This window comes from Rhinoraja longicauda, chromosome 27 (genome assembly GCF_053455715.1).
Source record: "Rhinoraja longicauda isolate Sanriku21f chromosome 27, sRhiLon1.1, whole genome shotgun sequence".
Classification (NCBI taxonomy): domain Eukaryota; kingdom Metazoa; phylum Chordata; class Chondrichthyes; order Rajiformes; family Arhynchobatidae; genus Rhinoraja; species Rhinoraja longicauda.
In genome coordinates this window covers 18,628,573-18,654,476 of record NC_135979.1, presented here as the reverse complement: position 1 = coordinate 18,654,476, position 25,904 = coordinate 18,628,573, and the positions used below count along the sequence as shown (strand labels likewise).

Sequence of the window (25,904 nt, the reverse complement as noted above, 5' to 3'; positions counted from 1 at the left end):
ATGTTCTAATTGTACATGCCTCTGCCACTTTTTCTGCAGCTTGTTCCATATATGCATGTTCCGCATGCCCTTAAGATCCCTGTTAAATCATTCCGCTCACTTTAAACCGATGCCCTCTAGTTTAAAAAAAATTAAGACTTACTTTTAGAAAAAGACGGTGATTATGATTGTGACTATCTACACTCTTTATGCCCCCACATAATTCTTTAACCTCCAATGTCTTGTGTAGCTGTAGCATCACGTCCCAACTCCTGCACTTAGTTTAAAAAAACACTGACTGATGAAGGCAAGCCTGCCTTCTTCACCACATTGTTTGGGGTTACTGTTTGAAGTGTGACCGTGAATACTCTGCACATTCACAACAGAGATGTAGAAAGGAGAAGGAATCAGAACATTGGTTGGGAGATGCAAGGGACAGAATGTTGACACCTTTGTGTGAACCAGTTGGTGGGAAAGGGAATTATAACTGAGGGAATGATTCAGTTGTTCACAAATCACCAGTGTTGCCCCAGCCAAGTATAGTTTAGTTTAGTTCAGAAATACAGCGCGGAAACAGGCCCTTCAGCCCACCGGGTCCGCGCTGACCAGCGATCCCCGCATATTAACACTATCCTACACACACCAGGGACAATTTTTACATTTACCAAGCCAATTTACCTACATACCTGAACGTCTTTGAAGTGTGGGAGGAAACCGAAGATCTTGGAGAAAACCCACACGGTCACGTGGAGACTCTGTACAAACTCTGTGCAGACAGCACCTGTAGTCGGGATCGAACCTGGGTCTCCTGTGCTGTAAGCTCTGTAAGGCAGCAACTCTACCGCTGTGCCACCATGCCGCCCAAGTACAGGTACTGAATGCAGGAATTATGCATGTCGGAAGTGGATTTAACGAGGCTGGGAAATGTAAATGTGAAATTCGGATTTCCAAAGGAGTCAGAGCAGCATGCGTTTTTTCCTCATTCCTGCCCTTGCCCATCACGATTCCTACATGATCACTGTCTACTAAACAACTGCCTTTAAAATGGTGATGATCTGCTCCTGCCTGATACCCCACGTCTCCCTGCTGCTCAGGCACTTTGAAGAGAGTTGGGGATCCAATAACATCCCCAGAGTTAAATTTGTCACAATTTTCACTCATCCTTCCTGTACTGAACCCAGCCCTACTGCAGGGATCATCGTGCTGCTGAAAGGCAGGTTTGAAATTAATTCCAATATTGACCCACCAAGTCCATCACCTTCCTTATCTGATAGTTAACTCAATCAATTGACTCCCTCCCTGCAATTCCTAAGACGGAATTGATCTAAACAACCGCTTCCCCAGAGCTCTGAATGTTTCTCCGACCTCTTTCCCCCATGAACCTGCCTTCAATTTCAGGCATTGTCATTTTCTTTGTGAGAAAGCTAACCACGTGACTTTACAATGTACCTGAAGAGCGCAGAACAATCCTCGACCCATTCACTTTCCCTTCAAACAGAGCATTGTTTTCACTGGGTCAAAGCAACATGCCATTAGTGGGCACATCAGCTCAGTGCACCATGCCGCTGATATACACTTTGGCACATTACAGTTCAACCTTACACAGTATATATCCAAGCTTTGGACCTATTCTCTATGGCTACAACATTAAAAATCAGGCTGTGCACATTGCCAGAATTGGAGAAGATCTGAGAATTTCTGCTGAAGAAATTGAAACAATCCCATCCTCTCTCTGAATAATGCTGTGCACTTTTCAGAAAGTGATGAGGAACTGGGAACCCAACTGATTTTTTTCCCCTCAGGTTGAGGCCAGAGTGTGGTGTGGTGTGGCCCATTGGTCATGGGAAGACCATCGTGTTGTGTTGTACAGGGGAAGAACATTAATTCTGCTCTTCAGAGTCTTATCCTCATCTTGGCACTAGAATGGATGTCCTCATTTACTGAAAGGATATTATACAAATGGGATAAAGTGAAATCAGGGCCAACAGAAAGTTCAGGTTAATTTCTTTATTTTTGTGCAAGCATTTGAGAAAAAAACATAAATGAAAAAGTAAGTCAGTCAGACAGAAAAACTAAACTAAGCAGACGTTTTAATGCTACTGTGCATATGTTAAACAATACACAAATACTCTGACTTACCAGCATCAAAGCTTTAACAAATGTTATATATGAATTTTGCTTAACTGGTTAATTTAAAAAAAAATTGACATGCATAACATTCTGCTATATGTAAACTCTCTTGTGAGGTGTAGGACTGGCCCACTATTCCCAATAGTATTTGGTTACAAATCACGTGATCAAAACAGGAAAAAAACATTTCAAAAGAACAACAAACAACAAGAAAAAAAAAATCAATGCACACACACCAACATTTGGCAATTTTACACATTTTTTTTGTTGTTGTGACACTGAGGGAATTTCCATGAGGGGATAAGCAGGAATGTGTGTACCACGACACCGAAGCCATCACCAAGTTTCCATTGTTGGTGGACATTTTATTTTACTTTTAGTTTTCTCACACATTCAATTTTTATGCACCGTTCAAATATCATAGCTTTTGGGTCGCAGGGTGGTGGAAGGAGTTTTGATTTTGCCAACAGCTGTTGTTGTTTTTGGGCACTAGCATTAAATCTTTTGGGCTTCTGAAATGCTTTGGATAAGAAGGAGCATACCAGGTTCTTGTAGGGAGCCAAGTCAATTAAAGGTTATTTTGTACACTTTGAGGTGTCTCCTCAATGACAAAGCACGGTCAGTTTAAGTAAATGGTATTTGATAAATCATGATCCAGTCTGAATGTCCTCAGCTGGTACTTCTAAATACCTGGTGATGTCCGATATGTATTGAGATTGTATGGCAAATTATTCCTTCTTGAGTGCAGAACTGTTGTGGCTAACCTGGATCAGCTAATAGAATAGAGATCATGGCAGGATCTGTGCTTGCTGTCAAACATTCTATTGAGTGAAAGTACTGCAAATATTCCATGTCGTGATAGTTGGAGCCATTTTGCCATTTAGTCATCCCACCTGCGACAATGTGAAAGAGCACATTCATTGAAAACCATCCTGCAGCACCATTACTGATAGATCAACTTGAAGCAACTATTCTACCCCACCCTTCTACCTGTAGTTAGATCATATCACATCAGCAAGGGACTCAATTGAAGACTTCTACAAACCAAGTTCAAAGATTCACTGGATTGATGAAACTCAAAGTCAAACCCACAATAATTATGGTGATTTGCGGCTCACCCCATTGTGTCTACATAATGGTTAACCCACTGTACAAGTATCACACTGAGACACACAATTACCGGGAACTATTGTGAATTCCTCAAACAGGAAACTTGTTACAGTAAATACAAAAAAAGAGATGACAAAATCTGGACATGTGAATGACAAACTACAAACCTCTGAATCAGAGAGTTGAAGTGTTTGGAATTGTATCAACTCATCTGTAAACAAGAACTCAGTCTCAGTAAGATTTTAGACTGAAGCCAGTGACACGGCACCTGTGTTTGCATTTCCAATCCTTTAATCCACCTACTTCTGAGCAGATGAAATGTAACTTAATCATTGACTTGAAAGAATCAGCTTTCACTGAAACTCAGCAACTTATCTTATGCAACTAGTGAAGATATAAACCTCCTAGTTTCAGTGAGAAGAGTGTTCAATATTGCTGTGGGCACATCTGTGGCCAAAGCAGATGATAAAACTCTAGTTGCTGCTTTTTAAATTATTGACGGCAGCCAAATTATGATTAGCATTGCACATTTCTACTTATTACGGCTTGTAGAGATTTACAAATACATGAGTTATAACCATATCTTTCATTAAATGAAAATAAACTCTACGTGCACAGAGCATCTTCCCTCACTTTTTGTCTGACACTTGTCAAAACAAGAAAAAAGCAACTGCCAATTTCAACATTGGGTGAAATACAACATTCCAATCACGGGTGTACTATTAACTTTAAATCTCTTCAAAACAAGTGCAGCCATGCACTTCTAAGCCACTGAGCCATATCACAACACCCAGTCAAAGGAATGATGAACCTTGTGAGGTCGGATGCAACTTTGTTAAATACCAACAGGTGGAATGGGCCAGATTGATCAAATATTGCAAATTAGTGGGCACAAAGTAGGCACAGACTGCTGCACTAAGTGTAACGGGCAAAATCACGAGTGCATACTTGCATAACAGGGTTTTAGAGAAGAGATTAGCACTGATTGAGTGATCTATTAATTGATCCTAAGAGCTGGGGAATTGTTCAATCCAATTAGGCAACACACAGATTCAAGAATTCATCCAGGATTGACTTTTTTCATGTGACTTACTGCACTCCAAGTGGTGTTTATGCCTTGCTAATAAGAACCGCAATGAACCATTGTCTTATTGGCAAATGAAATGATGTGGATTCTGGATGGCTGGCTGTGGAAAAACTTGTCTATTTAAAGATCAGATCAATTAACTGATGGGTGGGGTGTAAAGAAGCCGGTGACAGGGATTTCATTAGTGAGGCAGAGTTAATTATACCAGCTGATGAGTAACAGATGGAATGATATTACTGGCTACCATCAATGGAGGGAAGGGTATCCAGTTTAAAAGATAACTGGAAGGGTATTGAGTTGTGAAGTCTAATTTCTCCTAGTCTTCCAGAATACCAACTTGGCTGCCTTTGAGTTGCAATATTGGGATGTTTCATAAATTAATTTTGTATTGCACCTCAGCCACTCCACTTGCAAACTGCTCTAAAGGATGGTGGCACTGTCATAAAGAATTACTCCCTGATATCTAATCAAAATCTCCATCTCGCCATTTCCAAACAATACCGTTGTGTTCTGCTGCCATTGATACACCCAAATGTAGTGGAATGGTATTGGACACAGCTGCATTTCAGGTTCCTCAGGAGGTTTACACATCAACCCATGCACGCTTGTGTGTGAGGTGTCCAATGTCCAGTATCACACCTTGCTGGTGACAGTGATGTAGAAAAACACCTTCTGAGTGAATACCTAGTGACGGGAATGGTTTCACTATTTATTCAACCAATTGGAAATGGTGTCTTGTAGGAGCGACAAGAAAAATATTCCATCTTAAGTACCTTTGTGAGAAACTATTCACTTGTGTAACCTTGGTCAGGCTGTGGAGCAGCGGGTAGGGATGGGGTTGGAGTTGGCGGTGGAGGGTTGCAAAATAACTGGCAGTCCAGTCCTATCTTTAGTTGATATATCCACACTCAGGGGTACTTCCATCAACGATTACCTGCTCTGGACCAGTAGTAATAGAGCTGGCAGTATCTTTGGCTGTGGTTCTGTAATTGTAACATCTGAAGGTGACCATGACTGAGACGAACACATTCACCAAGGTCTAGGGATCAAACCAGAGTCCTTCAGGTAGGAATGGCTCAATATAATCTCAGTTTGAGTGGACATGTAACATGGTTGGGACTTAGAATGGTTGCTAGTCATGCATACATATTGTTCTACCCATAGACTCAATGGATGATGATATGTGATGGGAAGTATATTTAGCATCATTTTTGCCCTACGGGTTGAGTTTTTACTTTTTGAACATTTACCTTTTAAATCATTCAAAAGTCTGGGTTACTCCTTTGGCATCTTAAATGTGCCGCGATAGAAAGCACAACTTTAACACTATTGAATAAGTAACAGAAATTACTCATTTCAGCGACGTGATTAGGAGAAAATACCTAGTTGCAAAAACTCTTGTCAAGAGTTGCTTAGCCTCTCTATCTTTAGAGTGATGCTGAGAGGAGATGAGGCATCCTACATGGTAATCAGTGTATAAAATACCACCAGGAAAGTATACAGAGCAGAGATCTCCAGGATACAAACCGTGCTTTAAATGGCCTAATGCTGGACTGGTGCAGTTTAAATGTACAAAAAGGCATATGAAGAATGGAGCCGGAGTCAACAATCAATTCATAAGTCACTGTTACATTCACGGCAAAGAATATCAGCCTTCTCAGGAAAGAATCCTTTTCCAACCAGCGAGGCCGAGCAGCGTGTGCAGGAGAAGCAGCTCTGGTGCCACTGGCGATCTTCAAAGGAAATGTATTTGCCGCCTCCAAAACCTTTAAAGACAGATAGGTTTGTTCAGAAACATTTAATCAATGGTGGCATGCCTCAAACAAACTGTAATGGCACTCTGTAAATTCTGCCAGGAAGCTCTGTCCAAAAGTAGTGATCACCAACTCTTGCGTAGATGTCAACTTATTTACATCGGCAAAACCAAACGCAGGCTCGGCGATCGCTTCGCTCAACACCTGCGCTCGGTCCGCGTTAACCAATCCGATCTCCCGGTGGCTGAGCACTTCAACTCCCCCTCCCATTCCCAGTCTGACCTTTCTGTCATGGGCCTCCTCCAGTGCCATAGTGAGGCCCACCACAAATTGGAGGAACAGCACCTCATATTTCGCCTGGGCAGCTTGCAGCCCAGTGGTATGAACATTGACTTCTCCAACTTTAGATAGTTCCTCTGTCCCTCTCTTCCCCTCCCCCTTCCCAGATCTCCCTCTATCTTCCTGTCTCCACCTATATCCTTCCTTTGTCCCGCTCCCCTGACATCAGTCTGAAGAAGGGTCTCGACCCGAAACGTCGCTCATTCCTTCTCTCCTGAGATGCTGCCTGACCTGCTGAGTTACTCCAGCATTTTGTGAATAAATACCTTCGATTTGTACCAGCATCTGCAGTTATTTTCTTAAACCAACTCTTGCTCTCAGTCAATCACAAGCTTTTATACTCGACATATAATTTTGTCATTTTAACAACTTGGACATGTTTGAGATTTTATGTAATGGCATAAATTGTAATTCTCAACCTTGCCATTAATAAGCAGTGGGAGCAAATGCAAACATGTTTGTCTTCTGGATTTGCCATAAACATTGGACATGCATCTTCCAAAAAAATGTCGCAGAAGCCGAACAATAGAAAGTATCAGCACAAGGTGGTGAATGGACTTTTGACAAATGTATCATCATTTAACTTTTCTCTCTTTTCAATAAAAATGTTCTGATTTCAAGACTCTTAATACTCTTAAGTTGGGCATCTCCAGGTTTGATGTGCAATCTCCGATAATCCAGAGAAGTTTCCAAAGGTTCAAAGCACCTTGGAGAGACTCACACTCTGTTTGGCACTTGCCGCATCCAAGGTTAAAAACTGTACGTGCATTAGTTAGAGGCAGCTGCCAGGCAGATGTAGGGTCAGATCAATGGATGAGTCCTCCAGTGTGCAGGGAGTTCCATTGACTGAGTGCATGGGTGAGTATCAAGATTAACAGGTCATAAACGTGAATATTTTCAACCTTAACCACAAGTCTGTTTCTCCATCCCTCCCCCACCCAAGTCGCACCAGTTTCTCGTTCTCACCTAGCACGCAGCTAACAATGGCCGGTGTCCTTTATCATCGGTACTTTTTGCATATCTTTCATTCATTTGTTCCATCAATATCTCTCGTTTCCCTTTCCCTTAGTTTGAAGGAGGGTCTAGAACCGAAAAGTCACCCGTTCCTTCTCTCCAGAGATGCTGCCTGTCCCGCTGAGTTACTCCAGCATTTTGTGTCTCTCTTTAAACCAGCATCTGCAGTTTCTTCCTCCAGACTCATCCTCCCATCTCTCCTACCTCTGTGTCTGTACCATAAAGTTATCCTATCCTCTTTCTTGAAACCACAATATTGAGAGCTCTGGATCCCTGGTCACCCTGAACAATGCCATTTATCAATGTAGGTCTAACCAACAAGTCCCAGTAGAGTTTTTGACTGAGGAACTAAAAGTGGGTTGAGGGAGAATCCAGACCTAGACCAGTCTTCCAGCATGTCCACTGTTCAACTGAAATCAGTATATTATTGGAGGAGAAAAAAAAGACACAATATTCTGGAGGGACTCAGCGGGCCAGGCAACATCTCTGGAGAACATGTATAGGTGATGTTTTGGTACAGGATCCTTCTTTGGACCTGAAACCAGATGTGTGCGTCATGTCTGAAGAAAATTTCCTACCCAAAATATCATATATCCAAGTTCTGCAGAGATGCTGCCTGACCCACTGAGTTACTCCAGCAATTTATTTCTTTTTCTTTAAACCAGCGTCTGCAGTTCTGTGTGTCTACAATTAGAGGTTTAAGAGTTCCCCATAAGTGCTCGAGTGATCTTCCTGCTACTCCATCTCCATTGAACCAACCAAACAAAGCTTTAGACCAAGCCCGTCGACTCCCACTTTACTTTTTTCAGCAGCATACCAACTCTCCTATCCACATAATCTAGGTTACTTTTGTCATTTTGATTAGTTGATAGGAAGGAAGGAGGGGAAGCAACCTTTTTACAAAATTCAACCAATTTACAAGAATTACTTTAATTCACTGGAGTTAATCCTTTTTAAAGGATGCCTATTACCTCAGCCCACTCCCAAATACATGTTACTCTGTGACAGAAAGTACCCAAAGTCACATAAGCAGTATTTCATTGAACTCAAAATGACTTGTCGAATTCAATAATAATTCATGAATCTCATTTAAACACAGGCACACCTATAAAAGCTTTATTAATGCCCCCACAAATGTGTGTGTGCAATGTAGTTGTTAATTAGAAAGTCGTAAATTAGAGCAGATTATTTATATGGCCTTCAATTAATGGATCAACAGGATTCATTTGCATTCACTGCCTAATGCTGGTCCAATTATCAGTATTAACAATGCTTTATTATAGCTGATTTAAAAAATGCCACAGTGTTTACTGAACAACTTTATCACACAATACTTGATCCCGGCGGGACTTCTAATCAAAGCTTTAGCTTTAGAGTTTTGGCACAGGATTAAGAAAAATACTGGGATATTTATCATTCTGATGTCTGCCTTTCAAGTGTGAGAGAAAAGGTTCTGATATTCCTGTGACTATGGCTAAACGTGCCTGGAGGTGTCACTCACAGCTAGAAGAGAACAGTGTATTGCATTTTTAAAAAGATACCAAAGACATAGCTTTGTAGTAAAAGCAAATAGGTTAATGGAACTATTTAGAACAAAATTGTCAACAGTAACTGTCTACAAATTCTCTGACATTTCCTCCACCTTCAACGTGTTCCCACCACCAATACCATTTTCTCATCCTCACTCTTCTGCACTTTCTACACAGACGACGCCCTGCACAACTCCCTGGTTCATGATCCCTTCCCACTCAAGCCAGCTCCTTCGCAGGCAGTGGTTGAACACACCGCACTTGAACTGGAGTGTCAGCCTTAATTTTAGTACTCAATTCTGGGAATAAGGCTGGAGACCACCATCTACTCCAAGAAAAGATATCCATTTATAGAAAGACGAGACCAAGTGGAACCATTGGGCCCAAACCTCTCCTGCATTGGTGCAGCACCCTCTCCCCCCCACTTCCTCTCCCCCCCACTTCCTCTCCCCCCCACTTCCTCTCCCCCCCACTTCCTCTCCCCCCCACTTCCTCTCCCCCCCACTTCCTCTCCCCCCCACTTCCTCTCCCCCCCACTTCCTCTCCCCCCCACTTCCTCTCCCCCCCACTTCCTCTCTCCCCCACTTCCTCTCTCCCCCACTTCCTCTCCCCCCCACTTCCTCTCCCCCCCACTTCCTCTCCCCCCCACTTCCTCTCCCCCCCACTTCCTCTCCCCCCCACTTCCTCTCCCCCCCACTTCCTCTCCCCCCCACTTCCTCTCCCCCCCACTTCCTCTCCCCCTCCCTCCCTCCCTCCTCCCCCTCCCCCCTTTGCCACCCCCCCCCCCCACTCCATCCCCCTCAAACCCCCCTCAAATTTAAGAACCCTCAAAACTATTGACTGCTAATTAAGAGTATTGAATGCGTAGTCACCCTGGTAGTGCCATCAATTTGAGTACAGATTCTTTGATATCTGTGCAAAGAAGAGCAGTTGGGACCTTGGTTTAACGTCTCATCCAAAAGACTGCACCTCCTGTGTTATGTCAGAGCACAGCACTACACAGCCCCTCCTCAATGTCAGCCTCAATGTGCTTATGGCCCTGAAATTGGACTTTACCCTAAAACCTACTGACTCGGAGATGGGAGGGGCACAACTAAATCAAGACAGACACCTGCCATTGTTTATAGTCTGTTAATTACTAACCATGATTGCAATTAAACTATGAAAATTGACCAAAAATTGAAGCACTTAATTATAAATAACCTGGACTTGCCTTGGTTGAAAATTATGAGTCCAGAACATTTCTGTCAATGGCCACCATATGCTCTACAGTTAAGGAAATGGAATGCAAGAACACCAAGCTTTAGCTACAAATAAAAGTTTCTTGTGATGTTACAATCTTAACTTTCAATAATGGCAATTTCATTGATCTCCAAAATGTAGCTCGGCACCATTTTTCTGCAAAACATCTGACAAAAACTCTACCACCGAGTTCGCAGCTTGAGTTGTATTGACAGCCGGCCAGGAGGGCACTCGTTAGTGGAGGCTGAGGCGCACAGCTATTTACCTGTGATGGGTTTAGCACAGGCTGCGCATTTCTTGGCATACAGGTTCCCAAAGCACTTGAGGCAGTACGGAGATTCCTCTCGGGAGGTGAAGTGCTGGCCAGCCAGCTGAGTCTTGCATCCACTGCAGACAAAGCATTCCTTGTGATAAGGCTCCTCGTGGTAGGTTACCCCTCCTTTGGTCAGAGCCTGCAGGAGTTTTAGAAGAGGAGATTTGAATTACCACTGCACAAGATTAATTCTTCACTGTTTACATCAACATTGTCAGCAGTGTATAGGGGCTGGAAAAAGATTGTAAAAGGACATTGAGCTTGTATAAATCAGAACCAGCAAGTGGATTAGCTATGGACTGACACCTTCATATTTCTATATGAATCTATGATATACAATTGTAGTTCCGACACAAGTGTTATTAAAATGGGAGAAATCAACACTCGCAGAGAAGCAATGATATGTTGAGCTCAGCAGAGGACTCTCCAAAATAATAGAAGATGTATGAAAATACATCCTTTATATCGAGTAAAATGCTGATTTTATTTAGTTGGGGAAAACATTCATGACTATCAGAGAAGGGGATAAATTGATAAAGAAATCTGTTCATTCTGCCCACCATGAGAAATCAAGGAATAATACCCCCCACATCCCCTCCCCCGTGATGTGGGCTTGAAACCTGCTGCCCTGAAGGCTAGTGGAGGAACATGCCTCCTCATGTTTATGTAGTACCTGGATGAGATCATGAGGTAGATTAATTGACAAGGCCACGGACCTCGAGATGATTAATACAATTTATCTCAGTTGTTCTCTTCCACCCAGGATGGAAAGGCAGCCTCGACTGGAAAGTAAATTCTCAACTGTGGCCCCTGGTTCTGGACTCCCCCAACATTGGGTACATGTTTCCTGCCTCTAGCGTGTCCAATCCCTTAATAATCTTTTGTGTTTCAATAAGATCCCCCCTCATCCTTCTAAATTCCAATGTATACAAGCCGAGTCGCTCCAGTCTTTCAAAATACAACAGTCCCGCCATTCCGGGAATTAACCTAGTGAACCAACACTGCACGCCCTCAATAGCAAGAATATCCTTCCTCAAATTTGGAGACCAAGACTGCACACAGTACTCCAGGTGCAGTCTCACTAGGGCCCTGTACAACTGCAGAAGGACCTCTTTGCTCCTATACTCAACTCCTCTTGGCATAAAGGCCAACATGCCATTAGCTTTCTTCACTGCCTGCTGTACCTGCATGCTTACTTTAAGTGACTGATGAACAAGGACACCCAGATCTCTTTGTACTTCCCCATTTCCTAACTTGACACAATTCAGATAAGTCTGCCTTCCTGTTCTTGCCACCAAAGTGGATAACCTCACATTTATCCACATTAAACTGCATCTGCCATGCATCTGCCCACTCACACAACCTGTCCAAGTCACCCTGCATCCTCATAGTATCCTCCTCACAGTTCACACTGCCACCCAGCCTTATGTCATCTGCAAATTTGCTAATGTTACTTTTAATCCCTTCATCCAAGTCATTAATGTATATTGTAAATAGCTGCGGTCCCAGCACCGAGCCTTGCGGTACCCCACTAGTCACTGCCTGCCATTCTGAAAGGGACCCGTTAATCCCTACTCTTTGTTTCCTGTCTGTCAACCAATTTTCAATCCATGTCAGTACCCTACCCTCAATACCATGTGCTCTAATTTTGCCCAATAATCTCCTGTGGGACCTTATCAAAGGCTTTCTGAAAGTCCAGGTACACTACATCCACTGGCCTTCCCCTGTCCATTTTCCCAGTTACATCCTCAAAAAATTCCAGAAGATTAGTCAAGCATGATTTCCCCTTCGTAAAAATCCATGCTGACTCGGAACGATCCTGTTATTGCTATCCAAATGTTCCGCAATTTCTTCTTTTATAATTGACTCCCGCATCTTCCCCACCACTGATGTCAGACTAACTGGTCTATAGTTTCACATTTTCTCTCTCCCTTCTTTTTTAAAAAGTGGGATAACATTTGCTACCCTCCAATCCACGGGAACTGATCCTGAATCTATAGAACATTGGAAAATGATCACCAATGCGTCCACAATTTCTAGAGCCACTTTCTTAAGTACCCTGGGATGCAGACCATCAGGCCCTGGGGATTTATCAGCCTTCAGTCCCATCAGTCTACCCAACACATTTTCCTGCCTAATGTGAATTTCTTTCAGTTCCTCCGTCACCCTAGGACCTCTGTCCACTAGTACTTCTGGGAGATTGTTTGCGTCTTCCTTAGTGAAGGCAGATCCAAAATACCTGTTCAACTCGTCTGCCATTTCCTTGTTCCCCATAATAAATTCACCTGCTTCTGTCTTCAAGGGACCCACATTTGTCTTAACTATTTTTTTCTCTTCACATTACCTAAAGAAGCTTTTACTATCCTCCTTTATATTCTTGGCTAGCTTACCTTTGTACCTCATCTTTTCTCCCCCTAGTGTCTTTTTAGTTATCTTCTGTTGCTCTTTAAAAGAGTCCCATTCCTCTGGCTTCCTGCTCTACTTTGCTATGTTATACTTCTCTTTTATTTCTATACTGTCCTTGACTTCCCTTGTCAGCCACGGTTGTCTCTTACTTCCCTTAGAATCTTTCTTCCTCTTTGGAATGAACTGATCCTACACCTTCTGTATTATTCCCAGAAATACCTGCCATTCCACTGTCTTCCCTGCTAGGGTCTCTTTACAGTCAACTCTGGCCAGCTCCTCTCTCATGCCTCCATAGTCCCCCTTGCTCAACTGAAATACTGACACTTCTGATTTTCTCTTCTCCCTCTCAAATTGTAGATTAAAACTTATCATATTATGATCACTACCTCCTAATGGCTCTTTAACCTTGAGTTCCCTTATCAAATTCAGTTCATTACACAACACTAAATCCAGAATTGCCTTCTTCCTGGTAGGCTCCAGTACAAACTGCTCTGAATCCATCTCGGATGCACTCCATAAACTCCCTTTCTTGGGGTCCAGTACCAAACTGATTTCCCCATCGGTCTGAAGAAGGGTCTCGACCCGAAACATCGCCCATTCCTTCTCTCCTGAGATGCTGCCTGACCTGCTGAGTTACTCCAGCATTTTGTGATCCCCAGTCTACCTGCATGTTGAAACCTCCCATAACCTTTGCAACATGCCAATTTTAACTCTTGATTCAACTTGCAGCCTATATCCAGGCTACTGTTTGGGGGCCTGTAGATAACTTCCATTAGGGTCCTTTTACCCATACAATTCCTCAGTTCTGTCCATACTGATTCTACATCTCCTGATTCTATGTCACCACTTGCAAGGGACTGAATATCATTCCTTACCAACAGAGTGACCCCAGCCCCTCTGCCCACCTGTCTGTCTTTTCGATAGGTCCTATACCCCTGAATATTCAGCTCCCAGCCCTGGTCCTCTTGTAGCCCTGTCTCTGTAATTCCCACAACATCATATTTGCTAATGTCTAACTGACCCTCAAGCTCATCCACTTTATTTTTTATACTTAGCGCGTTCAAATACAACACTTTAACTTTGGTATTCACCTCCCTTCTCACACTGGTCACTATTGGCCCTGACCTTACTCTCTAGTGTAGGAAAATAACTGCAGATGCTGGTACAAATCAAAGGTATCACAAAATGCTGGAGTAACTCAGCAGGTCAGGCAGCATTTCAGGAGAGAAGGAATGGGTGACGTTTCGGGTCGAGACCCTTCTTCAGACTGGCCTTACTCTCTTATCCCTTCTCGAACTTTCCTTCCCATTAATTCGGGAATCTTTTGCAATTTTTCCCGTATTCGCTTCCCCTTTAACTCCATCTTTATACTCCCAATGTCAACCCCTCCCCCCCACTGCTCAGTTTAAACCCACAGATGAAGCACTACAAATCTGCCTGCCAGAATGTTGGTCCCCCTCCAGTTAAGGTGTAACCCATCCCTTTTGTACAGGTCACCCCTACCCTAGAAGAGATCCCAGTGGTCTATAAATCTAAATCCCTGCTCCCTGCACCAGCCCCACAGCCATACATTCATATCCCCTATCTCCCTGTTCCTGCCCTCACTAGCACGAGGTGCAGGAAGCAATCCAGAGATAACCACACTAGAAGTCCTGCTTCTCAGTCTTCTTCTTAACTCTCTAATTCACACGTACACAGAGAAGAAAATAGTCTCAAAATCGAGGTGCTGTCATTACCTTCTTGCAGTGGAAGCATCGTGGAGCAAAGTGGTTCTCGTAGCAAGGCACACAGTAAATCTCACTCTTGTCTGGCACAAAGGCCTTTGATCCTATGGGCTGCTCACAGGTGTGGCAAATGAAGCAGGCTTCATGCCAGGTGTTGCCGTTGTATTCAAGTTTCTTGGTACCTGGTCGGGAGAATCACCCGAAAATACCTCATTAGTAACATGCTCCAATATTGAATTAACCAAATTGTTCTCCACAAAAAAAGGGAAAAGTTCATATGTTAAAGGAGCAGAATTAGGCCATTCGGCCCATCAAATCTACTCTGCCTTTTAATCTTGGCTGATCTATCTTTTCCTCTTAACCCCATTCTCCTGCATTCTTCCCATAATCCCTGACACCCGTACCAAATCCATACAACCTCCGCCTTAGAAATATCCATTGGCTTGGCCTCCACAGCCTTCAGTGGCAATGAATTCTGTAGATTCACCACCCTCCTCATCTCCTTTCTAAAGGTACGCCTTTTATTCTAAGTTATGGGCTCTGGTCCTAGTCTCCCCCATTAGTGGAAACATCCTCTCCACATCCACTCTATCCAGGCCTTTCACTACTTGGGAAGTTTCAATGAGGGTCCCCCCTCATTTACAGGATACAGCTGTCATTTTCTGGTCCCTGCCACAAACTCTACACCTTGGACCTGAGCTACAGAAATTAAAAGCTACCAAATGCTCTCCAACTCAGCCCAAACTTGCATCACCCATTCACTACACTTGCTGGCTTTAACTGGCCATTTGTTAAGCAACACATTAAAAAAAAAAATATCACCCTTGATTTCAGATCTTTCCCTACTCCCCCCTTTCTTTCTCTGAAGGCCCCATCAGCCTTGTATCTTTCCAGTTCTAAACCTAATCAAATCTGAATCTAACCTCTGCAATTGATGGCAGTTGAGGTCATGAGGTTCAGAACTCCTCCCATAAACCTCTTGGCTTCACTCCTGCACTTTTCATCATCAAGGTGCTCTGGGTTCTTTGATCAAGTTTTTGACCACTTTCCCCAACACCACCGGATGGCTGAACGCCAACATTGGTTTGGCATTGCTGATGTGAACTGGCTTGAAATACTTCAGCACTTCAGAGATATTGTACAAATATTGAAGTTGATGAATATTGGTAGGATATTTATTGGTATTGTTGGGCAAAGAGAAAAAAACAAAATCACTAGTGCTGAATTCAACCCTGAACATACAAGCTTTCAAGTAAATGTGGTTTTAAAATGAAAGATATCTCAGTAGAATATGCATTTATCAGATGTGTATACACCAGTGTGGTTGCCCTTGTTATTTCAGAATATTAGTTTAGTTTAATTTAGAGATACAGCGCAGGAACAGGCCCTTTGGCCCATCGAGCCCGCACCGACCAGCAATCCCCGCACATTAACACTATCCTACACTAGGAACAATTTTTACATATATACCAAGCCCATTAAACTACAAACCTGTATGTCATTGGAGTGAGGGAGGAAACCAAAGTTCTCGGAGAAAACCCACGCGGTCATGGTGAGGACGTACAAACTCCGTACAGACAAGCACCCGTAGCCAGGATCGAACCTGGGGCTCTGGCGCGGTAAGCGCTGTAAGGCAGCAACTCTACCGCTGCGCCACCGTGCCACCCTTAATCTTAATTATAAACATTTTAGAAGTAAACTTCGAAGATATGTTATCATACAAATTGATGGAAGGAAAGACTTGGTCTGACAGGTGACCTCAACAGAAGTAGGAATGAGCAATAAAGTGTTGGAAAAATGAAACTCCAGGGCACATACCAGGCATGACAACCTTGTCACAGGAAATACATTTTGAAGAGAATTCACTGCAGTAGCAATCATTACATAACAGCTCCTCTTCTTGGCATGTAAATGGCTCGTCTGCCAGAGATCTGTCACACCGATAACACCTGAAGCAATGCTCATGGTAATGACGGTCTTCGTAGAACAGTTCCTGCCCAAAGAATCAATAAAAATAGATGCTTAACAGCAACGAGCAAGGCAAATTTGTAATACCATGAATCAAGTATGTACATGATTCAAAAGGTCCAACGTTCATTTTCAAACTCCCGTCAATAATTCATGAGAAGGAAGAATTTACATTAAAAAAGCCTTTTATGAACTTATCATTGCTCCAATATAGTACCAGCCAATGAATTACTCTCAAGTACGGTAATTATTGATTCAGAGCCAAATACAGCAGCTAATCTGTGGGCTAGATGCCACAAATAATAATGAGATTAATGAACAATTAATCGTTTTTCTGTATGTTGGTTTGAGTAATGATTCTTAATTACTGTTATCAGATAGAAAGAGAGTCTGTATACCAGGCAAAAAATCATTCAACACGATACTCGGCCACCAACAGCAAATATCTGTCATAATCACTAACGTCTCCAGTTTTCTTCCGACACCTCCTTAATCAAACCTGGTTCTGCCTGGTACCTTCGTTGATCGTATACTTTGCGTTTTGACTTGGGGTTGAGCTGGGTGCATTCTACCTTAATCTTCTCAGGTAAAGGAACCCTGGCTATTTTTTTCCTTTCAATGATGCAAGTGTAAGAGAGCACCGATACTGCAATAAGTTAATTCAGCGCTTATGGCTCTCCAAGCGTGGGAACATCTCAAACATCAGCTGCAGTTCCATATGGAACAGACCATTTACCAACCAAAAAAACAGAGGCTTTCTTCTGCATTCCATGACCTGGCATTTTTTCCACTGTGATCCTCTCAACCAGTCATTCACAAGTTAAATTGCAGTTAATGCATTGCACGAAAATGTACCACGGACTTTCAACCAAGGAAATGAAGACGTCAATGCTTGCAATTTGAAAGGCAGCATAGTCTTTCGTGATCAGCATCTTCGAGAACATATCTCTGCATTTCTAATGGCGCCAAATGCGGCATGAGAAAGCAAAGGGATACCTTATTCTCTGCGCCAACCGTCATGCTTTGTCAGTTCTGTGTAGTTCCAGCTACATCAAGGGCAGTGTCTGCATAGTGCAGTGTGCACTGTTGGACATGCCTGGAGATGCATTGGTGCACACTTATTGAGAGTGGGGTCGCCTAATACCTCTCATCTGAGGAAGGGTCTCCACCCGAATCGTCACCCATTCCTTCTTTCCAGAGATGCTGCCTGTCACTCTATCATTTTGTGTCTATCTTCAGTTTAAACCAGCATCTGTAGTTCCTTCCCACACATTTTGTCTAGTTAGTTAGTTTAATTTATTGTCACATGTACCGAGGTACAGTGAAAAGCTCTTGTTGCATGCTAACCAGTCAGCAGAATGATGATACTTGATTACAATCGAGCCATTCAAAGTGTACAGATACATGATAAAGGGAATAATGTGTGTAATGTTTTAGTGCAAGATAAAGTCCAGTAAAGTCCAATTAAGGATAGTCCAAGGGTCTCCAATGAGGTAGATAGTAGCTCAGGACTGCTCGCTAGTTGGTGATAGGATGGTTCAGTTGCCTGAAAACAGCTGTGAAGAAACTGTCTCTGAATCTGAAGGTGTGCGTTTTCACACTTCTGTACCTCTTGCCTGATGGGAGAGGGGAGAGGAAGGGAATGGCCAGAGTGCAACTTGTCCTTGATTATGATGGTGGCCTTGCCGAGGCAGCGTAAGATGTCAATAGAGTCAATGGAAGGGAGGTTGTTTTGTGTGATGGTCTGGGCTGTGTCACATTAGGAAACATTGAGACGACTCGTTTTGAAGCTTGGTCTTTGAAAGTTGACTTTTGTCTAGCATTTCACACTGTGGAAACCATTAGGTTGCTAGCATAACCTAATAAAAAAAACTGCAGATGTAGCAGTGAATGGCTGGAGTGAATCCATTAGATAGAGCTCTTAAGGATAGCGGAGTCAGGGGGTATGGGGAGAAGGCAGGAACGGGGTACTGATTGAGAATGATCAGCCATGATCACATTGAATGGCGGGGTGCTGGCTCGAAGGGCCGAATGGCCTCCTCCTGCACCTATTGTCTATTGAAGCACATGGAAACTATTCAGTTTCTGACTTGCTCTCACTGCACAGATGATCTGAGAGAAAGTAAACGTATTCTTGTACTTCTGCGATGAAAGGAACTTTTTCAACATTAAACAAAAGTAATCTTCAAAGTCTCAGATCATCCTTTAAAATAAATAGGCTAATGAAGTTATCTGGCATCATCCCAAAATAAAAAATAAAACACTCCAGGGGAAACTAGGCAAATTTACCATGTTCCCAAAATCCTCGGTCGGATCAACGGCTTTGGGAAAAGCAATTATAGACAATAGACAATAGACAATAGGTGCAGGAGTAGGCCATTCAGCCCTTCGAGCCAGCACCGCCCTTCAATGCGATCATGGCTGATCACTCTCAATCAGTACCCCGTTCCTGCCTTCTCCCCATACCCCCTCACTCCGCTATCCTTACGAGCTCTATCCAGCTCTCTCTTGAAAGCATCCAACGAACTGGCCTCCACTGCCTTCTGAGGCAGAGAATTCCACACCTTCACCACTCTCTGACTGAAAAAGGAACATTTTAAAAAGAGAACTAATCACATGGACGGGCAAAGTTTACGTGTACACCAAATCCTTTGTTTATGATAAATTTAAGCAATGCAGGGTTGTTTTATTCATTTTTCGATTGATTTTGATTAATTACCAGTCTCTGTAATACTAGGATCAAGACAAACATTACAACTCTGTTGTCTGGTCATGTCCTCATGGGATGCAAGTTCGGCGGGAAGTGAATAAACATTATTTATTGGTGCAAAAGAGTAATATGCACAAATCGGAAAGTGCTCAGGTCACGCTGATTTTCAACAGGAACTAACTTCCAATTAGAGGAAATCATTTAATTCGTGGGGAAATACAATAAAAGCAAATATACAGCCTTCATATTTTGGAAAAGAACGTGATTAGTATCTTAAGTATCTTGGTGAATGCACCACCACAAACCTTCCCCAAGGGAAGTTCCCACAGTGAAATAGGACTTTGGGATACACCTCACATGTGAACAGATTCCTTGCAGTCCAAGGTTTTGAGGAGGTTAAGGTTCATAACACAGTGAATGTTAGTCAGGAGCAGAAAGAACAGAATGGATAGGCGCAAAAATGCAGGAGTTCAGACAGACCAAAAGGGGGCTTTGGCTCGCAATTATTTTGCTGCAAGGCCAAGTCATTGGGTATTTTTAAAGTGGAGATTGACAGGTTCTTGTTTAATAAGGGTGTCAAAGGTTATTGGGGAGAAGGCAGGAGAATGGAGTTGAGATGGAAAGATAGATCAGTCATGATTGAATGGTGGAGTAGACTCGATGGGCTGAATGGTCTAATTCTGCTCCGATGACTTATGAACAAACTGCCACTGCTTGTTGTACCTCTACAGAAGCCTCTTGCATTGGAGCAGAATGAATATTAAAGGGGACAGTTGAAAGGAAGCCAAAGCCAAAGAGGTAATATGTAGGAAGGAACTGCAGATGTGGTTTAAACCGAAGATAGACACAAAATGCTGGAGTAACTCAACAGGACAGGCAGCATCTCTGGGAGAAGGAAGGGGTGACGTTTCGGGTCGAGATTGTTCTGAAGAATGGTCTTCGGAAATGCGGCTGGTAGAACCGGGTTAAAGTATGACATTGGGTGTTGTCTATGTGGAGTTTGCACGCTCTCTCCCCGTGACCACATGGACTTCCTCCAGGTGCTCCAGTTTCCTCCCACATCCTAAAAGCATGCAGATTTGTAGGTTAATTGGCCTCTGTAAAATTACATCTAGTGTGTAAGGAATTGATGCGAAAGTGGAATAACATAGAACTAGTGCGAAAAGTTGATCGATGGTTGGCATGGACTTGCTGGGCCAAAGGGCCCGTTTCCATGCTGTATCTTTAAACTAAACTCCAGCTAGATTGAATGGTCTGGTCTCAAACCAAAATGTCACTTATTCATGTTCTCCAGGGATGCTGCCCGACCTGCTGAGTTACTCCAGCACTTTGTTTCTTTTTTTTTTCAGCATCTGCAGTTCCTTGTTTCTACATCTTGAATAGCTCAAGTGCATGTGTATATTCAGAATGGATGGCCAGCGGGCATCAGCAGTAAGTCATCTATTTTAATTATATGTAAGTCACGGTACTTACTCTCGCTTCATGGCCAATTAGTTCTTTGCACTCATCGCAGGTATTGGCAAACCGGCTATCATAGCATGGGATGCAGTAGGGGCTGTCTTCGGAGAGGATGTATTTCCTGCCATACAGCGACTCCTTGCAGTTGTCACAATCGAAGCGCTCACTCATCTTTAACGGACAGCTGTCCCTGCAAAGAGAAACGAGGAAAAGTCTTTATTTAGACATTATTTGTTAACGCCAAATGCGATTGCTGGCATGCATTTACCTCCAGCAGAACTTTCTGCAAGTGGAAAGCCTGCTAATCTGCAGTAGTTGGCAAGATTCATGGAAAAGTGACTGGAAATGTAAATATTTCTCCTCCCATCCTGAAAGGAGCCGAATAGGAAAATTGTGAGGAATGGGACATGGAATCCATAGACCTGCAATGAACTCTTGGTCCGTTCTCCGGCCCCAAAGCTACTTATTTCCCTGAAGCCAATGACTCATGCTGGCACACCATTCCACACAGGCAACGTGCCAACATAGTCGCCAATTGCACTTTGAATCAAAGCAATGAGTCTTGCCAGACAATTCAACCGTAAAGGATAACAGAAAGATACCTCATTCCTCTTTCTGATGCACATGCCTGTACTTAGATTCACTTCTTGGGTATCGCAACTGATAGGAATTGTATCATCTTCTTGGCACTGATAGAAAACTTGATCTTGGGCCCCCATTGCAAACTTCTACAAGTGCCCAAGACCCGTGGAATTGATCGAATGTGTCTGGTTAAATATCTGGAACGGCGCCAAATAGCACAGAATTTCACTACTAAAAGTACATTTTCAATTTGAGGAATGGCACTAAAATATAGAGAGAACAAAACAATCCTCACCTTGCTCATATCAAATGGAGTGTGGAACTACAGCTCTATATCCCATGGACTCAAAATTAAACTGAACCTTAATGTAGATTCATTTGCAGATACAAGGAACTGCAGATGCTGGTTTACAAATCAAAACAAAGTGCCAGAGTATCTCAGTGGGTTGGGCAATATCTCCGGAGGACATGGATAGCCAATGTTTCGCGATGGAAGAAGGGTCCAGACCCAAAACATCGTCTATCCATGTCCTCCAGAGATGCTGCCTGGCCCACTCCTGCTTTTTTCCCCCCCATATGCAGACAGTTCAGTTCCACATGCCAACAGTGCCCTCATTTACCGAGCCATCAGCTTAACTGTTAATTGTTGTTGGCCAATAGGTCAAAACAAGGAGGTAGGGAGAATGGAAAAGAAAGAGGCACACCTCACCCCACATTCAGCGAACAGTAAAGCCAACAAGAACCAGTTAGAAAAGAAATGACTATCAAATTAACTTGAAACCATTGGCTGTAAAAGATTGCCGAGAAGATGAAAGACAAGAACAGGATTGTTAAAAATGAACAGGCATTCTTCGAAATAAAGCGATCAAGATATATTGCCAACAATAAACCTTCGTTCACACAGAGTGGATATACTATAGTTCTCGGCTGATTGTCAATACTCCGTAAATATACAACTTTTAACACAGACTAGACCAAGCTTCTGGGCCCAAACCTCTCCTGCATTGGTGCAGCACCCTCTCCTCCCCCCTCCTCTCCTTCCCCTCCCCCCACCATCCCCCTCAACGCCCTCTTATCCTCCTTTCTCCCCCTTCCCCCCACCATCCCCCTCAACTCCCCCTTATCCTCCCTCTTCCCCCCTCCCTCCCTAGGAGATAGATTTAAACATTAAAATGTGAATAACTTTAAAAATATAACACCGATTTCAATTAAACTTCTTCCATTAGCACCAAAGGGATGGCGGTGAGTAAGCTGGGCCTAAAATTGTCACGCTATCGTGAACCGTTTTGGCTGTAGTTCAGGAACAAACAAACAAATGAGAGTTTTAGTATATAGATTGTGCAATGGGAATCTGGAAATCTACAGCCTGCGATTCCCGATTGGTGTGGGATGATTAGGAAGCAAATCCTCTCACCGTTACTGTCTATATTAAGTCTCACTTGCAATACACTAACACATTACTACCGAGTTGGTTCGAGCATCAATCGTGAATTTAATTGTGGAAAAAACATCTGTCATTTTTACAACTAATGATTAAAGGCAATGACCATGTTATTACTTTAATCTCTAAAGATTAACTTTTGCAACTTTCAAGATGCATACTACGCCTGCAAAGGATTTTATTGCTGAAAAGAGTCTTGAGGATATAAAACTACAGCAAACGATGTGTCCCACTTCACAGCATTCTTGAAGGAAACGAGCTGCGATTAGGTTACGATCATCACATTGTTAGAACCAGCATGAAAAAAATGTAATGAAAATAAAGTTAAAAAACTTACGAGGTGATTCCAACAGGTATCCACAGCTATCAACAGGATTAGCACTGACAGGCTAGGGTACACAGCACTCCACAATTCTCTCACACCAAATGCCACACTTAATAGACTCGTTTAGGCAGGAAGATGACTTATCAGGAGAATATGTAACACATGGGCTATTAAAGTAGCTCGTTACTAATTCAAATTGTCATTCTTTTATGTCCTAGAGGATGTAATTCACTCGAAGAAGGGTTGAAAGAAAGCGAATCACATTTGCGGTTCAACTGGTAGCTTCTCACTGAGTCAGCGGAATGTAGGATCAAGTCCCACTTCAGTCCATACAAAACTAAAGAATTCCTGGCTGTGGGAGGTACTCGTTTAAAGAGGAGGTGTCACGTACTCTGCTCTCCCTCCACTGGATGTGAAAGATTCCACCGTATAATCTTAAAGAATCACAGGAAAATTATTCCCGGGGCTCTGACTGGTATTTAGTGTTCAACCACTTTCACTGAGGGAAGTCCAGATTACCCACTCGTTATCACAGTGCTGTCTGGAAGCTTGCTGTGAGCAAATTGACTGTCACCTTCCTGATACTGCAGAATAACTGCATTTCCAAACTATTTCTCTGGTTATGAAGATCTTTGGTACACTGTATGAACCTGAAATAAATATCTGAATGATATATTCAAAATTGGGGCAAGCAAAGCTTTCAGTTAAATAATTCATGAAAATGACTGAAAAGCCAGAGGTTATTACTCATTCAACTCTGGGTGAGAGCTCAAATGTTGGTAATGGCAATCTGTTATGGCAACCCTTTCTGGTCCTACCCTGTTCTTGAGTCTAACATGCATCATCTTTGCTACTTTGAAGAAAGCATTAGTAATTGTTTCTGAGTAATTGTCTTTTTGCATTCCTGCATGGATCAATTCACAGAGTTCTACTGCACATCGTGAAGAAACACATGCATCATGTTTGAAGTACCTTTCTCGGTCAACCACTGCCATCATGGTGCAATCAAGCAGGGTAATATGTTCCCACATGTTTATGGTTGTGCAACTCTTAAATTAAATTTGGCCATTCAAAGCCTGCAAAAACCTGTCTCTTTGAAAATACTTCATTCCATTCCCCCACCTGTAGTCCAATCCCATGACTTGATTCGTTGACTTCTGATTGATTACAACTGTTTTGTGAAGCTTACATGTGTCAGATTTTGATGACGCATTGCTTCTTGATGTTGGAGCAAGCCTTATGTTGAGTGTTAGCATTCCCATCTCAGTAAGAGAGCAGAGAATTTGAACCACTGTACATACTTTACACTTGGCAAATGGAACTCTTGCTCTGAAGTTCAGTTGACATCCAGTGGGAAGCCTGGGTTGAATGAATATTTTTTTAGCTCCTCTTCACCGTAGAGCAGGATGATCCCGTCAAAAACACCAGCCTTTAGGTCCAGCCACCTGGTAGCCAGTTACGCACTGAGGTTATGACAAATCAGAGTGTTTATCAACCTCAAATCATTTCTCTGTATGCTACCCTGCAGGGGAAGAGGGCAAAGACAATAACTCTATTTTCTGAAGCTAGTGTGGGATGAATTTCAAATCACCAGTGAGAAATGTGGCTCACCATTATTAAGTGTAGGTGTTAGTCTACTTTTTTAGTTTAGTTTAGTTTAGTTTAGAGATATAGCGCAGAAACAGGTTCTTCGGCCAACCAAGTCCGCACTGACCAGCGATCCCCGCACATTATAACTATCCTACCTACACACACTAGGGGCAATTTATTGTGCTTTGCTGTTGTAACACTGGAAATTTCCCCGGTGTGGGACAAATAAAGGAATATATTATTTACACCTGTTACCAAGCCAATCAACCTACAAGCCTGCACGTCTTTTGGAGTGTGGGAAGAAACCGAAGATCTCAGAGAAAGCTCACACGGTCACAGGGAGAACGTACAAACTTCGTACAGACAGCACCCGTAGTCGGGATGGAACCCGTGTCTCTGGCGCTGCAAGCACTGAAAGGCAGCAACTCTAATGCTGCGCCACTGTGCCGCCCCTATTTTTAAAGGCACTGTGAATCCATGGAAATAAAAGGAGTAGTTGACAGATTAATGATCACACCTGGCCTCTTGAACTATCCTTAGGGCTAAATGCTTCCGTTGACATACTAATACTGTAGATGCTGACTGGAGACAGCAGACCATAGTGTCTGTGACGGTGTTTTGATAGAGCAATCCAATTCTTTCTCCTATTCTTTCTCTCCTATTCTTTCCCTGGACTCCGCGGAGAGCCATTGTTCCTTTCAAAGTGTACAAAGGGAGGAGGCTAGACCACAACAAGACCCTGTGCCAAAGTGAAGCTGCCACATCTCCCCTCTGATTCAGGCCACCCCTGCCGGTGGCAACAATTTCTCCTAACTCCAGCCAAACTTCCGACAAATTCTTCAACTCTGAGACCAGGGCAACGCTGAAATCAAGGGCTGCTAAATTGAAAGAAGAAAAATGCTCCTTTTATCCTTCCAGGTTCTTGCCGACTTTGGTGACCTCTGCCAAGCCAGCAGGATTAGTTTTGTTTTCGTTTTAGAGATGCAGCGCAGAAACAGGCCCTTCGGCCCACCGAGTGCACGCTAACCAACCATCCCCGCACACTAACACTGTCCTACATGCACAAGGGGCAACTTAAAACTTTACCAAGCCAATTAGCCTGCAAACCTGTACGTCTGTGGAGCATGGGAGGAAACTGGAGCTCCTGGAGAAAACCTGCGCAGGTCACGGGGAGAACGTATAGACAGCACCCGTAGTCAGGGT

General features: G+C 43.1%; 1 protein-coding gene and 1 long non-coding RNA gene across 4 annotated transcripts in view; both read right to left on the bottom strand.

The window, feature by feature from the left end:
* The window catches only part of LOC144606793 (uncharacterized), a 538,285-nt gene that overhangs the window by 222,015 nt on the left and 290,366 nt on the right, over window positions 1-25,904 (bottom strand). The window lies entirely within an intron of this gene.
* Window positions 1,979-25,904, bottom strand: part of fhl3a (four and a half LIM domains 3a) — a 105,963-nt gene continuing 82,037 nt past the window's right edge. For 2 of the 3 annotated variants that reach the window (XM_078422918.1, XM_078422919.1), the window contains exons 2-6: window positions 20,779-20,953; window positions 16,446-16,620; window positions 14,640-14,809; window positions 10,450-10,636; window positions 1,979-6,072 (exon numbers count right to left, since the gene is read on the bottom strand). In XM_078422918.1, coding sequence (XP_078279044.1) covers window positions 5,921-6,072; window positions 10,450-10,636; window positions 14,640-14,809; window positions 16,446-16,620; window positions 20,779-20,934 — 840 coding nt within the window. In that variant the 5' untranslated portion in view covers window positions 20,935-20,953 and the 3' untranslated portion in view covers window positions 1,979-5,920. Of the gene's footprint in view, window positions 6,073-10,449; window positions 10,637-14,639; window positions 14,810-16,445; window positions 16,621-20,778; window positions 20,954-23,123; window positions 23,221-25,904 lie in introns of those variants that run through there. The other variant, XM_078422920.1, reaches the window with a different exon arrangement.